General features: G+C 50.0%; 1 protein-coding gene and 1 long non-coding RNA gene across 4 annotated transcripts in view; one reads left to right on the top strand and one right to left on the bottom strand.

Moving 5' to 3' along the window:
- CORO2B (coronin 2B) overlaps nt 1-184 on the bottom strand; it is a 170,046-nt gene extending 169,862 nt beyond the window's left edge. Inside the window, exon 1 of one of the 3 annotated variants that reach the window (XR_011648446.1) lies at nt 88-184. Coding sequence is in view for 2 of the 3 variants with exons in the window: in XM_004451047.4 (XP_004451104.1) it covers nt 88-102 (15 nt within the window). In the remaining variant the exon portion in view is untranslated. The remainder of the gene's footprint in view (nt 1-87) is intronic. The other 2 variants (XM_004451047.4, XM_058294403.1) reach the window with 2 other exon arrangements.
- Nucleotides 185-469: 285 nt separating this feature from the next.
- LOC101447917 (uncharacterized) lies at nt 470-10,808 on the top strand. Its single transcript, XR_009185136.2, has 2 exons — nt 470-5,231; nt 5,787-10,808. It is a non-coding gene; the product is annotated as an uncharacterized lncRNA (long non-coding RNA).
- The last annotated feature ends 5,063 nt before the right edge of the window (nt 10,809-15,871 follow it).

Genomic DNA, 15,871 nt, shown 5'->3' with positions numbered 1-15,871 from the left:
CCCACACCACCCCCGCGCCCCCCGCAGCCCAAGCCGGGGGCCGCCGGCGCCGGCGCGTCTCCGCAGGGGCGGGCGAGTGGCGCCTACCTTTGTGACAGTCATGCAGAAACTCGCGGCTGGTGCGGGGCGGGCGCGGCGAGCGGGGCGGGCGGCCGGGGGCCGCGGCGGGGCCCGGGCGGCGGGCGGCAGGGGGCGGGCGCAGCTCCGCGCGCTCCCCGCGCCCGGCGGGCGGCTCGGCCGAGCCTGGGCGCGGCGCTCCGGGCCGGCTGCGCGCAGGGACGGCTCGGCCGCCGCTCGTCGCTGATGTCAGCCGCGACTGTGCATCTATAATAGATGAGCCTCCTTCGCCGCAGGAAGACGAGGCAGGAAGAAAGGGAGAGCGCCAGGGCCCGGGCGTGGGGGGCGGGGGGAGGAAGAGGGGCCGGGAACTCGCTACAAAGGAGGAGGCGGAGGGAGGGAGGCGGGGGAAGCGCACGTCCGCCCGCCGCCGGCCCGCGCCTCCGGGCCGCACAGCAGGCTGCGGGGGGCTCGCCGAGCCCCGAACGGGGCGCCCGGGCCCGCTGCCTTAACCCCTTCGGGCCCGCGGACGCCGCGCGGCCCGGCGAGGCTGGGTCCTGGCACCTGCCGGCTAGGGGAGGGGGCGGCGACCCCGGCGCTGGGCGGCCGCGCTGGCCCGGGGCGCGGGTGAAGTCACGGGCTGGACGGCCCAGGCGCCGCGCGGCGCGGGGAGCCTGCCGGGCTCGCCCCCGAGGTTCGCCGCGTCTGGCCCGTGGGCCTGGAGGGCGGCGGCCGGGCAGGCTGGCAGGGGCGTGGCGCCTGCCCGCGTCCCCACCGCGTGCGGACCCCCAGGCGAAGGCTGGCCAGGCCGGTCTGCGGACGCAGTCGGAAGCAGCAGTTTGAATCCAGTTCCCTCAGCGCTGAGCTCGCCCAGAGGGGGATCCTAGCCACTTTTACAGGGAAAGAAACTGAGGCCCAGAGTGGGATGTGCCTTAGACGGCAGCGTCGGGATACGGCAGGACTCGAGGGTGAGGCTTAGTTCCCCACGCAGCAGGCTCTGTGTTCCTCCCAGAGCAGCGCTGCACCCAAGGGTGGTGTAGACGTGCTGCTGCCGGGCCCTAAGGATGACCCACAAGCCATCACCTGGGCAGAACCGACTTTGGCAGATGCTGCACCTGCCCAGGGGAAGGCCGGGAGGGCTTAGCAGGGGTGGAGGGGAAGGGTCTTCTGGCGCATCAGAACCTCTCGGCAAGCCCGGAAGTGCTGGTTTCCTGTTCCAAGGCGAGTATCTAAAGCAACTGGCTGCCACGACGCAACTCCATAGACGAGCCCCTGCTTTCTGGAAGGTACTGGGGGAAAGGAGAGGAGATGGATGCCTACCCTCAAGAAGTGGGCTGTCCAGACTAGAGCGGCAGGAATGTAAGAGCTGCCAGCTTCTGCAGAGCACTGTGGGGATCGTCATGCTGTTTTTATTTACATTTTTCTCCTATAATTCAGTATGTGAAGGAATTATCATCCCCACTTCACTGAAGAGGAAACAAGTTCAGAGGGGGCAGGGGACTCGCCCAAGGTCACACAGTGACAGAGCCACAGACGTCTTCTGAAATCAAGCCCAGCATTATGCTTTAAATTTGTGACGCAGGCTCTGATTTTCAGGGTCCACTCATACCTGCTGCCTTATCTGAGCTTCACACTTGTCTTGGCAAGGAGGTGGACAGGAATCGGTACCCATTTCACAAGTGAGGAGTTTGAGTGACTTACTGAATGTCTTGGGACAGCTGACGGTTGCTGTGGGCCTCAGGCACCCCCTGCATGCCAGCCCCTTCCTGGCTGTGCTTCCTGTGGCCACTTTGCTCACCTCCCAGGAAAGCCCTCCTCCTTCTTCCGCATTAACCCGAACGCGCCCCCTCCTGTCGTGGCTCCTCATCCTTGTTGCATCCCCTGACAACTCCGACCCCACCACTCTCCCCCGCTGCATTCCAGTCTGCATGTCTAGTCTTGTTTTCAGGGGCTGACTCTTGGCATGGACAGTGCACGCGCAAGCCTCCTGAACACATGGGGCGTACCTTCTCTCCTCTTAGTGTGTACCCAGGCCTGGGCAAATATTGAATGCCATCAAGAACAACCAAGCAAAATAAACCTTCAACCTGCAGCAGAAGAAACGTAAATTAGACCTACGAAAGCATGTCCCATCAGTGAGCTGCCCGGCATTAGAAGCGGTCAGCTTACTTGTCCGGATTGTCCAGGGTAGGTCAGCCTCAGGACAGAGCGCTGGACTCTTAAGAATTTTCCAGGGCCCCTCCAGCCCCAGGGCCCCTCCAGCCCCAGGGTCCCTCCAGCTCCAGGGCCCCACTGAAAGGCGTTGTAGGGCAATTCAAGGACACCAGTCACCGGGCACCCATGGCTGTGGCTTGTCCACTTGCATCTCCTGGACAGTTTTAAACCCCAGATTGTCATCCTCATCTACCCAGCATGCCTCTTGGCCTCCTTCCCTGCCATCCGCCGGCATTGTGGGCTTCCAGAATGAGACAAATACTTACTATCAGCTTGAGCCAAGTGTAATTAGGAACATCACTCTGCTGCCCCCAGCCCACATGACATGCCCCGAAGCAAAAAGAAGCCGTTTCTGATGCCCTGCATGCTGCTGGCTCACCCCTTCTATCACATCTCCCCAACCAGAATGGAGGTCTGGAAGCGCAAGGATCTCTTGGGCATCCCCTTGTGCCCAGCCAAGGGTTTGGCCCAAAGTCAGTACTCAGAAATGTGTGTTTTCTATGGTTCAGTTGTCTCCACCACAATACCTACTGCCCTGAGTCCCCAAACATACCCCAGCTTAGTTTGGCTTCCTCCCAAAGCAGAGCCTTAGAAAGGAGTTGGATGCTGGTGACTTAACTGGAAGGAGATCCCAGGAAGCAGGAGTAGAAGAGTGCGGTGGGGGAGGCAGTGAGATTGGGAAGGGCGTGGGGCCGAGGTAGAGGTGTGCTCTCGAGGTCACGTCCCTGTATGTAACTCTTTCCTGGCTCCCAGGTCTTTCCCACTATGACTCTGCTCCCAGTTTCTCCCCCCACCCCCGTTGCTCTGTTGCTTCCATCTTTCCATGCTTCAGATCTCTGTGCCTGTGTCTTCCCCACACTTCCTCACTGCCCCCCCCACCCAGGTGCCTACCTTTCCACCCTACCCCTCGCCTCCCGGCAGCCTCCATGCCCTCTCATGCCTGGGGCTGGGGCTCTCTCTCTTTCCCCACCCTGACCTTCCTGGTTTTTCTCTCGTGGGTCTCTCCTCCAGCTCTGGCTCTCCACCATTTCTGCTTATTTTTGTCCCCCATCCCCCCCTCTGTTTCTGGTTCCCTGTCTCTGGATGTCTCTCTGTCTCCTTCTCTCGCTGTCCCTCTCCCCCTTTCTCATTGCCTGCAGACAGTACCTTAGTGCTGCCTCTGGCATGGGGGTGCCGCTGGGCAGCTGGTGGCTCTGCTCTAGGGGTGTCGTCTTTACCCCAAATCTGAGAGGTGACAATTGACCAGGTGCCTGAGTGTGGGGCTGCGGCTTCTGAGGCTGCCCCCTGGCAGCCATGAGGAGGTCTCCAGGGAAGCTCTCCCCTGGGCGTCGGGCTCTTTGCCCTTGACCTGCTCTGTGAGCCTGCGTGAGTGTGTGCGGGACCAGGTGTATCCATATGGGTGTGTGGGGGTGTGCATTTGTAGGCTGTGTGGAGCTGGGTGGGGGAGGCAGGAGCCGCAGAAATGGGCTGAGGAGAGCCTGGGGGTCAGCCTCCCTGGAGGGCTGCTCTCCCAGCTTTCTCTGGGGCCAAGACACCAAACAGGCCCACCCAGCCCCGGGGAGGGCAGATGGTCAGACCCTCTTGCCTCAAGCAGCCTTCCCTCCTTGGGGCAGAACGCCACTTCCCGGCAAAACACACCTGTCCTGTGCTCCTCGACCTGCGAATCCAAAACTCTTACCTGCATCGTGGATTAGGGCTCTACAGGATTAGGGGAGGGCGCTTTCCCACGTGTAAGAAGATGGCTTGGTGAAGAATGGGAACCCAGAAGCCCATCTACTGAAGAACTATCAACCGGCAAACATTTAATCAGGGAGCAGTGCCGCACCAAAGCAAAAAGGCTGCTATGCTGCGGTCCACAGAGGGTGGAAGCGGCTCCTGGGGAGGGACCCGTTGGGACTTGGGAACCAGATTTCCAGCCTTTTAGATCCTTAGGGGAGGAAAACAAATTTGAATATGTCTGAATCCTTGGTTCTCTAAGTGTAGTTGCCAAGCCAGCATCAGCTTATCAGGAACGCAGATTCCCCCACCCCACTCCAGCCTACCGACTCAGCACCTGAGGCGGGCCCCAGGGGAGCCTAAACAAGCGCTCCAGGTGATTCTACCCTTGCTCAGGCTTGAGAAGCGCTGATTTACATGGGAAGGTGCGGTAAGCCCCCTGTAGATAATGCATGAGAAAGTGTTCTAGAAACTGGGCAAAAGAGGAAGGAGAATTGTTTGCACTTTCACTCTCCCTGGGAAACAGTTGAATTTTAACCTGGGCCTCCATATCTTAATGGGAGACTTTTCAAACCTTTCCACGGAAGACTAAGGAGAGTACAAGCATTGGGGGGGGGGGGGGAGCAGGGGGCCTGAATCAGCTCCAGCGAAGGAAAAGATCTTTGAAGTTTCATGCTTTGGCTTAAAATTACGTGTAAACGCGTGGCTCTAGGTACCGTCCCCCGTTTAGCCCCACTCGCCCCTCTGAGCGGAATCTGAAATTGGTCCTAGTGGTGGGAATGGCAAGTATGCTGATTGCCTCCTGGAAGACGGCCTTCAACGTGGAGAGCAGCATGGGGCCTCGAAGGCTGGCGGCCCGGAGATCCACCTGCAGCCCAGCACCCCCTTTCCAGGGGCCCCGCTCAGCCAGAACAGCCCCTGGCGGTGCCCGCTGCTCACGCCGGCCCTTCTGCTGCGTTCTGCTGCCCACCAGCTCCAGCCAGCACTTGAGGGCGGGCAGACGCCCTCTCGTTCCCAGGAGAGCCCTGCCGCCACCTTGCGCGCTGTCCTCTCCCTCCACTGAACGTTCGCTCCTCTGTGCTAGGTACCTGGAGGCATGTCCCCACTGCCTCTCTGTCCCTTCCCACTTGTAAACAGCAGGCTTTGGACCAGATGGCTGCTGGCATGGCTTCCTGCTCCGAGACATTTCGAGCTCTAGTTCACCAGGACAAGGCTTATCTCCTCCACTCAGGGATGCCCTAAGGGTATGCCAGGCCCTGGACAAATATTTTTTTTGGGGGGGGACCCCTGTCTATATAAATAATTTGATTTTGTTTTTACTGGGATGTGGATTTTTTTTATTGTGGTAAAATATATATAACATAAATTTTGCCATTTTAACCATTTTTAAGTATACTCTTCAGTGGTATTGATTATATTAATCATTTTGTGCAACCATCCCCATTATTTCCAAAATTTTTCATCATCCCCCAAAAAACTCTGTACGCATTAAGCAATCATTCTCTATTCCTCCCTCCCTCAGCCCCTGGTGATTTCCAGTCTATTTTTTGTTTCCATGAATTTGCCTATTGTAGATATTTCATATAAGTGGAGTCATGTTCTAGTTTCATTTTTGTGCCTGGCTTACTTCACGGAGCATATGTTTTTGAAGCTCAATAATGTGGAAACCTGTATCAGAACTTCTTTCCTTTTTATGGCTGAATAGTATGCCATTGCATGTCTGTACCACGTTGTGTTTATCCATTCTTCTGTTGATGGACGCTCAGGTTGTTTATTGTTCGTGCTGTTGTTATTGGCAGTGCCTTAGGAAGCTGTGCATATGGAAACGGTGTAGATGGCCTTGCCTGTGCAGCCCCTAATGCTGTTAACTTGATGCTGGTCACCCCGTGACTCAGGACACTACGTCGTCTCTCATGCTGCCCTGAATACTGGCTTCCAGGGACTCTCCCAAAGGATGTGCACCTGCTTCGTCGATGAGCACCATAAATCCAAGTCTTACCAAGTGTGCAGGAAAAAGGGAATTTTTCTTCTGATCGTGATAAATTTACTGTTTAGAATTTAAGAGTGTAAATCTAGAACAATACATCTTCCAGCCATGCCTCCTCTTGCACCCTATAGGCCAGAGGAGCCTGCGGTGGGGTGGGTGACACCCTGGGTGCCGAAGGGAGGGAGGAGGGTAGGGCAAAGAATGCTCGCTGTCAGCCCTGCCGCTGTCGGATGGACACACATCAGCTTGGCCACCGTGAGGGTTATGGGGAGCAGACGTGGAACAGGAGGGCGACCTGTCCCTGCCCGGGCAAGGCCTTTCCTTCTCTGTGCCTCAGTCCCAGAGGCCGGGCAAAGGATGGAAACAGCTAACCTCAGAGAAAGTGCTGACCAGTTGTGCTAGTCTTCACATTCCCTTTGTTCCCTCCCCCTTCTCATCCAGGCAGGGCCCCAGTATGCAAAGTACAAAGATTCATTATTCTCGGCTGCCTTGCGAGCTGTGGAGGAAAGGTGGGGCTGCCGGAATTGGTTAGCACCAATTAACACCAAGAGGCTTCCTTCTGCTCTCACCCTGCGCTCCCTGCTGTCTGGCGGCCTGCAACCACCTGGCAGAGGAGGCCTCCAGGCAGGGCACAGGGGCCTGCAGAGCCATCACGGGAGGCTGGCTGCCGCGGCGGGAGCCCGAGCAGGGGTTATTCCTGGCTGGGCCCAAGGTGAGCCTGTTCATCAGGACCACAGACAAATACCTCCCCTGGTCTGGGCCTTCAAGTGTATCCAACACCTTTCCACACAGGGGGTCGTATTTTAGCAGCTTCCTCCTCTGTACAACATGCATACTTTCAGTCATAACCTAGCAATGAAAGAAATAGTAAAAACCGTCAGAAAAGGCACAGACGTGGAGAACTTTGTTTTGCCGAACTTCATAATATGTAATCATGTATAAGTAAATGAATAAAACTACAAGAAAGGAAAATAATAATAAGTTAATAGGTTTTTAAAAAAGATTTATTTATTTATTCCCGCCTTCCCTCGTTGTTTTGCACTCACTGGCTGCTTTCTGTGTCCATCTGCTGTATGTTCTTCAGTGTGTGCTTGTCTTCCCTTTAGGCAGCACTGGAACTGATCCTGGGACCTTCCGGAGTGGGAGAGAGGCACTCAATCTCTTGTGCCACCTCAGCTGCCTGGTCTACTGTGTCTCTTATTGTCTCTCTTCTGTGTCTCTTTTTAAAATTTATTTATTTACCCCCCTCCCCCCGCAATTTGCTTGCTCTCTGCTCTCTATGTCCAATCGCTGCGCGTTCTTCTGGGTTTTTTTTTTTGCTTGTCTCCCTTTTTTTGTTGTGTCACCTTGCTGAGTTGGCTCTCGGTGGCGCTTGCGGGCCTGGCGGCACTCTACGGCACTTGTGGCCCTGCGGCTGTCTACAGCATGCGGGTGAGCCTGCCGTCTACCCGTATGGTCGACGGGAGCCCAACTGACTGAGCCACAGCCGCTTCCCTCTCTGTCTCTTTTTGTTGCATCATCTTGCTGCACCAGCTCTTTGTATGGGCCAGCACTCCACATGGGCCAGCTCGCTCCGAGGGCCAGCTCGCTCCGAGGGCCAGCTGGCCTTCACCAGGAGGCCCCGGGAATCAAGCCCTGGACCTTCTATATAGTAGGCAGGAGCCCAGGCATTTCCCAGCTTAATAATTTTGTTTTGTTTTGTTTCAGTCTAAGGAAAGAATTTATTGGGCAGTTTCTCACAGAATGGAAGCAGAATGGGGGAACTGTGAGGCCTGCAGAGCCTGGAGATCAGAGCTTACCCTTCCATGGCTGGAGCAGCTATGGGCTGCCTAACACTTTTCACTCACTGCACACAAAAAACCAGGAAGGGCTTCCACTGGCCTGGCTGGAGCCAGGGAGCCCCAGGGGCCACTCAGTGTGGGCTTCAACATGAAGACAGTGATCTGCGCAGCCTGGGTCTCATGTTCACCTCCATGGCGGGAGAGGAAGGTTCTGAACCAGGAGGAGGGAGTAGAGCCACCCAGGCCTCTGGGTCCAAGGCCTCTGCTTGCCTCTTAGAGTCTGACTTTTGGAGCAGACAGTTACATGCCCAGTCTTCCTTCCTCCAGGGCCCTGGAGCAGGAGGGTTTACACGGGTCTTCACGTCCCGGCCTCCAGTGCCTGTCACTCTGCTCTTGGGGCTGCAGCATCACCTGCCTGTGCCAGCTTCTCTCCAGGTTGGCATGGAAGGCCTATTGTTTATAGCAGTCCATAAGGGAAGGACATACCTCCTGCTTCAGCTCCTTCCTTCAACCACTGCAGAAGGCTCTTGAAGGAGCTGAAAGAATGAGAGGAGGATGCAGCAGCCCAGGGGTGGGAGGAGGGCAGGTAGCTTGCAATTGGCGATTAGGCAGGTTCATCTCCAGGTGCTGTAAGGTGCCAGAGACCTTCTCCATAGGGTCTAGAAGGGCTCAGGTCTTCCCAGAACATCTGGTTGGTTGTTACTGAAACTCAACCTCACTTGGGGGGTAACCAACCTGAAGGCTTTAGGGCAGGATGCTGAGGAGGGTCAGCCTGCAGCAGGGTAGAGCCAAGGTGTCCAACTGAGGTTGCAGGGCTCTAAGGAGAAGCAAAGGAATTGGGGCTGGGTGCAGGAACCCTGGGGACTTTGTTAACAACTTGTGCTTAAGAATCAGACAAGTTTTGTGACCCAGGGCAAGTGACATTTCCTTTTGAGATGTTGCTTTTAATTGCATTGCACTTTGTAGGGAAGATTAAATGGAAACACATATTTGTACAACACTTAACACAGAGCACAGACAGTTGGAGGGGGAGGGGTCTGGGAATACAGCCACCCGAAGTTTCCCTCTGACGGATCCCCAGAGGAGAAGTTCTCCATTCAGGACCCCGGTCAAAGTTCAGGAGGACAAGGATCTGGCAGTGTCAGCTGTGGGACACTCCTCAGGGACTTGCCCTCAGCACACAGTGGGAGCCAGCAAGGCCTCCCCTCGCATGCTGGAGGGGGTCAGCTCCACAAAGAGGGGCGTTTCTTTTCCATAATGTAGTTCCGGACTTTTCGGGACTGCACCAGGCTGAGAACAGGCTGTTGAACCCAGCTTCCTTTGCTAGGCATCTCTTCCTCCTTCCTGTGGGAGCTCCTCTCAAACTCGCCCAGGCCCCAGCCTCTGGCCTCTGGCTCTGCTGCTGTGGACAGAGCCCCAGTGACCAGCAGCTGACCCAAGCACTGGGGCTCGCTTGAGCTTTCAGAGGGATCCCCAGGGAGCCTGGCCTGTCCCCACCTCACCTGGGCCACACCAGCAGTCGGCTTGAGAGGCTGAGCCTCTGCAACTTCCTAAGCTCGGTGAGAAAAATGCCGAAGGGTTTCACCTTACAAGATTTAGAGAGGATTTAAGACACCTTGATCCTGTGCAGGTGGTGCGTCTGAGCCAAAGGGGGGGTGCTGACCTGGTCCAGGGGGACAGGCCCCACGTGCACCAGTACACCCCACCTCCAGCACTCCAGGACATTTTAGCAGTTTGCAAACCTTTGCAGGAGAGGTGCAAGGACCCAGAGGTCTAGGAGGAGGAGAAAGGAAGATGGAAGCAAGGAATTGGCAGGTGCCCAAGCTACATGGACACACGGTTCTTCCAGCAATCCCACGGGTGCCCGGGCCTGCTGGGGGCTTTTCCCCCGAGGACTGAGTGCTGGGAGGGAGCACAGGGTGAAACAGAAGAGGAACGTGGTGCTGGCCTTGGAGCCAGTGGTCCTGCAGCCTGGGTCCTGCCTTAGGTCCAGGAGCTTCCGTTTGGCTTGAGCTGAAGTCACAGAGGCAGGCTAGGACCCTGGGGCTATGCAGGGCTGGGAGAGCCAGCTGCTGGCGCCCCGAGGTGTCCGGAGCATCTTCTTTTCCCACGGTGTGGCGGTGGGTCCTGCTGGGGCTGCATTGGATGATTAAAGCTGCTCGTGTCTAAAGAAACTTGTTTTTCTGTGTTAATACTTTAATTACATAAATGTGCTTTTGAAAATGGGGAAAAGCGTATAGCTCTATTTTAGTCTGTCAGAGTGAAGAGCAATAACATTACAGTTGTTGTTTTTGAGCCATAACTTCTGCACATGTGTGATCGATGATGTCAAAATTAATTTTCTCATGTTCATGTTCAGTAGACAGTAAAGCCACAACTGCCCATCTGTCTTCGCTCATCGTTGATTAGAGAACACTTTTTATTTATTTTTAATTTTGAAAAGTCTCTGTCACATGAATCAACAGATAAATAATTAGGAAAAGTCTTAAGCATAAGGATAATTTCAGCAGAGATGCTAAAAATTCCATTTCCTAATACATTCCAGAATCACAATGCTGTTCATATCGTCATTTCTTCAGAGTTAATTTAAGTGGTTTTCAAATGTTTCCACAGTCAAAAATTTCCAGCAAAATATCTTCACCAGAAAAACATTAGCTACTCTATTCGATATTAAACCTTCTAAAGTTTCTCTTCTGGAGAAATCAGAGAAAATGGCTGACTGATGGAGAACATCGACAGGACTGGACTCATTGCTTTAGGATGAGTGACGGAATTCTCTGTTTCTTCCTATTTACACTGGCTTTGCCATCACTGATTATTTTGAATCCACTATATAAATGCAGGACTAGGCAGTAATCCAGGGGAAACACAAACCATGCTGAAAGAAATATTAAAAGATTTCACCATTATGAAATTATTCTCCAAACTATATATATATAGCTGAGTCCAGTTCTGTCAGGCCTGCTGTATCACTGGGGGTTCTTCAAATTGACTCCCATGCTGAAGACGATGTTTACTGAAGGTCAAGAAATTAAAAGTACTGATTTGCAAAACAGCGTCTTCTGAGTTATCAGTGTTAAGTAAAATACAAGCATACATTTTTATTCTACTTGGTTATTTTCTTTCTAAACATATTCCAGTTTACTGAGCAAATAAACTAGTATCACATCTACTAGCTGTTTAACATGATGAAGAATGTAGGTTTGATTTTTACCAAATCAAGTTGTTGTTCAGATAGAATTTATTTCAACAGTAATTGTGTTTTGCAGGATGTCAGCTTGAAGAAATTTTCTGAGATTTTTTTGGGAACTTAAAACCTTAGACTTATAGAAAATTAAGTATGTAAGGTATGCAAGGTGTGTTTTTGTTAAGGAAAAAGAGAGTAGTTTTTAAAAAATTACTGGCAATTGCAGCATGAGAAAGAGGAAAGTTGTAGGCCAAAATCTGAATGGATATGGAAAGTTGCAAAAGGTTTGCAAAAAAGGAATTTTATTTCTTTTGGTCAAAGCTGGGAAAGATTTGATTTGTTTAAAATATTTTTAAGAGCCTTAGTATCATATACTGATGCAAAATAAGAATTTGGTTTTCTTTCTCTTAAAATGACAAACTTATCTTGGATTACTGGTGCTTTTAATAAGAGATTGTGAAAGTTTTCTCTTTACCTTCTGAGGAATTGAGGTAAAAGGCAGAGATTCTGTGTCTTATCAGAATAATTTCCTCTGCTTTATGTTGACTTTATCATGGTTTTGATTGTTTAAGATAACCAAGTCTTCTCACTTTTAAAAGAACTAAGGTTTTTTTCAATCACCTCCTATATTTACTTTTAAAATCTTTTTAGTGTCACTTTGGTAAAATAGAGAGCCCAGGTATTGCTTCACTATGACTTATGATCCTGTTTAACCAAGTGTTCAGACCTCCTGACAACTCTGGACATTTTGCCATCCCCAAATCAAATTCTAAATGATGTCTTTTAAAATAATTGATTATTTATTTTTAAATTGGGGTAAAATATACATAAACATAAAATCATTTTCATCATTTTAAGTGGATGATATTTTGACATTAAGTATACTGACAATACTGTGTTACTTTCACCCCTGTTTCCAGACTATTTTCATCATGCCAAACCAAAACTTATACTTATTTAGCAATAACCCCCTCTCTCCCTCCCCTGGATAACCACTATTCTGCTGTCTCTATGAATTTATTTATTCTAAGAATTTCATAGTAGAGAAATCATGCAATATTTGTCCTTATTTCACTCAACATGATGTCCTCAAGGTACATGCATGTTGTAACATGTACCAGCACTTCACTTCTTTTTACAGCTGAATAATATTCCATTGTATGGATATACCACGTTTTGTTTATCCATTCGGCTTTGATGGACACTTGGGTTGCTTCCTCCTTTTAGCTATTATGACTAATGCTGGGATGAACATTGGTGTCAAGTGGTAGCTCATTATAGTTTTACTTTGCATTTCCTTAACAGCTAATGATATTGCACATCTTTTTATATACTTACTGGCCATTGGAATATCTTCTTTGCAGAAATATTATTCAAAAAAATTTTTTAAGGATTATTTTATTTATTTCTCCTCCCATTCCCCTGTTGTCTGCTCTCCGTGTGTGTCTGCTTGTATTCTCAGTGGGCAGCTCCAGGAACCGATCCTGGGAACTTCCAGAGTGGGAGAGAGGTGATAATTCTCTTGCACCACCTCGGTTCCCTTGTTCTGCTACTTCTTCTTATTTTCTCTCCTCTCTGTCTCTTGTTGTGTCATCTTGCTGCGTCATCTTGCTGCGCCAGCTCTCCACTTTGGCCGGCATTCCTGCATGGAGCGGCTTTTGCCTTCCTGGCATTCCCACGCAGGGCAGCACTCCCGTGCGGGGTTGCATTCCCATGTGGGCTGGCACTCTGCGTGGGCCAGCTCACCCTCACCAGGGGGCCCTGGGCATCCAACCCTGGACCTCCTATATAGGTAGATGGGAAACAATTGGGCCACATCCCTTTCCCTATTGGCCCATTTTTTAATTGGATTGTTTTTCATTGTTGTTGAGTTGTAGGGGTGCTTTTTGTATTCTAGATAGTAAACCCTTATCACAAAATAAAAAATAAAAGAACAACAAAAATTAAATAAAAGAAAAGAAAAAAAACCAACAAAAACCCTTATCAGATTTAGCATCTTAAGTGAATAACAACCTAGTTTGATTAGTACCAACTTAGTTTCAGAAGTATACAAACTCTCTACTCCTATGTATCTCCTTACCACCCCTCGATAGTGGTATTGGCTCAGATTACATCTTTATACACTGTGTGCCCATTACCATAGATTTACAAGGTTATTTTGTATACTTGCCTGTTAAGTCAATTGGGTGGGGAAGGAAATCAGTTACAAACCAAAAGTAGAATAATAAAGGATTTTATATCTACCTGCGTAGTTGCCTTTGCCTATATTCTTTATTTCTCTTATGCCTTCAAGTTACTCTCTAAGTGTCCTTTTATTTTGGCCTCAAAGACTCCCTTTAGCATTTCTTGCAGGGCAGGTCTTCTGGTAATGAACTCTTTCAGCTTTTGTTTATCTGTAAAAGTCTTATTTTTTTATTTTTAAAGAAACTTTAGATTACATAAATGTTAAAACAAAATATAGGGGATTCCCATATACTCCACCCTCTTCCCTTCCCAACTCTCCCACCTTAGCATCATTCTTCATTAGTGTGGTACATGTGTTACAATTGAGGAAAACAAATTGAAGCATTGCTACTAACCATGGACTATAGTTTAAATTATAGTTTACACTTTGCCCCACACAATTTTATAGGTTTTGACCATATATATAATGGCCTGTATCCATCATTGCAATGTCATGCAGGACAATTCAAAATATCCCCCAAGATGCCCCCCATGTTGCACCTATTCTTCCCTCTCCCTCCCCTCAGAACCTCTGGTAGCCACTGCCTTTATAACAATGACACAAGTTCTTCATTGTTAAAATAATAATGTCTATAATAGAATAATAATAATAATAAGTCCACTGTAGTCCATTGTTCTTTCGGGCAGATGGGTGGAACTGTCTTACTTGCAGTTGTAGATACTCTCTGTTTTGGGGGGCGTTGTCCATCATCCTCCTTTGGTTGGCTGACCTGGGTGAGGCCAATGAACTGGAGAGGAGGTGTTGTAACTCAGCTGGAGTGCTCAACCACGTTGGAACAGTCTAAACATTTAAGTCTCTGGGACATGTAATTAACAAGGATAGTGCTAATTACAAGTTCAAATAAAAGGGGCAGAAGAACTAAGTGTAGGGAAATTACAAATGAGTCCAACGCTGATACATTGGGGAGCACGTATTCCAAAGGCCCACTGACAGTGCTGAGTTCTGGGACGGTCTGGTCTGCCCAGTGTCCAGGTGGCTCTAGAGCCCTCAGGAGCTCCGACGTTTGAGGCTCTGTTTACTGTGCAGTCAATGAGGTCCTGCTGAGATGTGTATAAGCGTAATCTCTGGAATGACTTCCTGATTTACTTTGAAATCTCTTAGCTATAAAAACTTCCTTGGGGATGGTTTTTGGTGAATTATTTTTTTTCCTGTGAACGGGCCATGCTTTCCCATTTCTTCATGTGTTTTGTAGCTTTTTGTTGAGAACTGGACATTATGAGTCTTAAGTTGTTTATTTTTTATTTTTATTTTTTTCAAGATTTATTTTATTTATTTCTCTCCCCTCCCCACCCCTGTTGCCTGCTTTCTTGTGTCCATTCTCTGTGTGTTCTTCTGTGTCCGCTTGCATTCTCTGTGGCACCAGGAATCTGTGTCTCTTTTTGTTGCGTTATTAGTTCTCCGTGTGTGCGGCACCACTCCTGGGCAGGCTGCACTTTTTTCATGCAGGGCGGCTCTCCTCACGGGGCGCACTCCTTGTGCTTGGGGCACCCATACGCAGGGGACACCCTTGAGTGGCATGGCGCTCCTTGTGTGCAGCAGTGCTGCGCATGGGCCATCTCACCACACGGGCCAGGAGGCCTTGGGTTCGAACCCTGGACCTCCCATATGGTAGACGGGCATTCTATCAGTTGAGCCACAACTGCTTCCCAGTCTTATGTTGTTTAAATGCTGGAGATCTAGTTCCCCCACTCCTCTGAAATTGCTCGGTGTTTATTGTTGTTGCTGTTGTCATTGAAGGCTGGAGTCACCCATCTGTGACTGTTCCAAACTATTTTCGCTCCCAAATGGGGAATAGAAAGGGAAAAGAGAAAAAAGTAGGTACTGCCCTTTAAGACACCCCTACAAATAGCTGCCCTCAGAGCTGGTCCTCCAGCGATCTGAGTAGTTGGCCAAAAGAAGAGATCAATGATCAGACCACATCCCCCCAGATTTAGAGGACTACAGCCATAAAGGTCACCCTGACACCAGCCATCTGCACCAAGCTGGGGATGGTAGCCACTGCAGGGAGGTGAAATCCACAGATATTGACCTCAGTTTACCAGCTCCTTCCTCCAGCTCTTCCCTGGTTGCTGCACAGAGTCCCACCAACTCCAGGGTTTCAAAAACAGTTGATTCCAACAGTTCCTGGCAGATCAACAGTTGTTTTGGTGGAAGGACTGATTCCTGGAGAGTTTCTTATTACACCATCTTCTCACAACTCTCCTGGCCTGACATTCTAAATGATTCTTCTTGATCTTAAACTGTCTTTGGGGTTTTCCAGAGGGCCGCTAGAAAACCAGAAAGGATTTGTTCTTTCACCTTGTAAAAAAAGAGGGGTCAGAAATAATTAGGTCTATCTGCTATGTTGTAAGTTGCAGGTTTTATGGATAAAATGTTATGAATGTGATTAATTCCAAAATTATATTAAATTCCTAGAGATTTGTAAGTGTCCTCACTGTCTGTGATATGCCCCGGTGTTGCTTTGCCTGCGTTAGATCACAGTCACAACTTCAGTTATCCTTAAAAACGTTACACACTACAGAAACCAACTTTCCTTGTACTTTTGTAATGAATTCTCATTAGATCTTTCACTTTCATTAAACAGGTAATAAGTTAACCATGGCTATTTTAAGTCTTTTGTCATCTACAGATAGCTCTTTGTTTTACTCTGATGCTTCCCTGAAAGTGCTTGAAATCAGCTACAC

This window comes from Dasypus novemcinctus, chromosome 3, assembly GCF_030445035.2.
Source record: "Dasypus novemcinctus isolate mDasNov1 chromosome 3, mDasNov1.1.hap2, whole genome shotgun sequence".
Lineage (NCBI taxonomy): Eukaryota > Metazoa > Chordata > Mammalia > Cingulata > Dasypodidae > Dasypus > Dasypus novemcinctus.
This window is presented reverse-complemented; position numbering and strand designations above follow the sequence as displayed.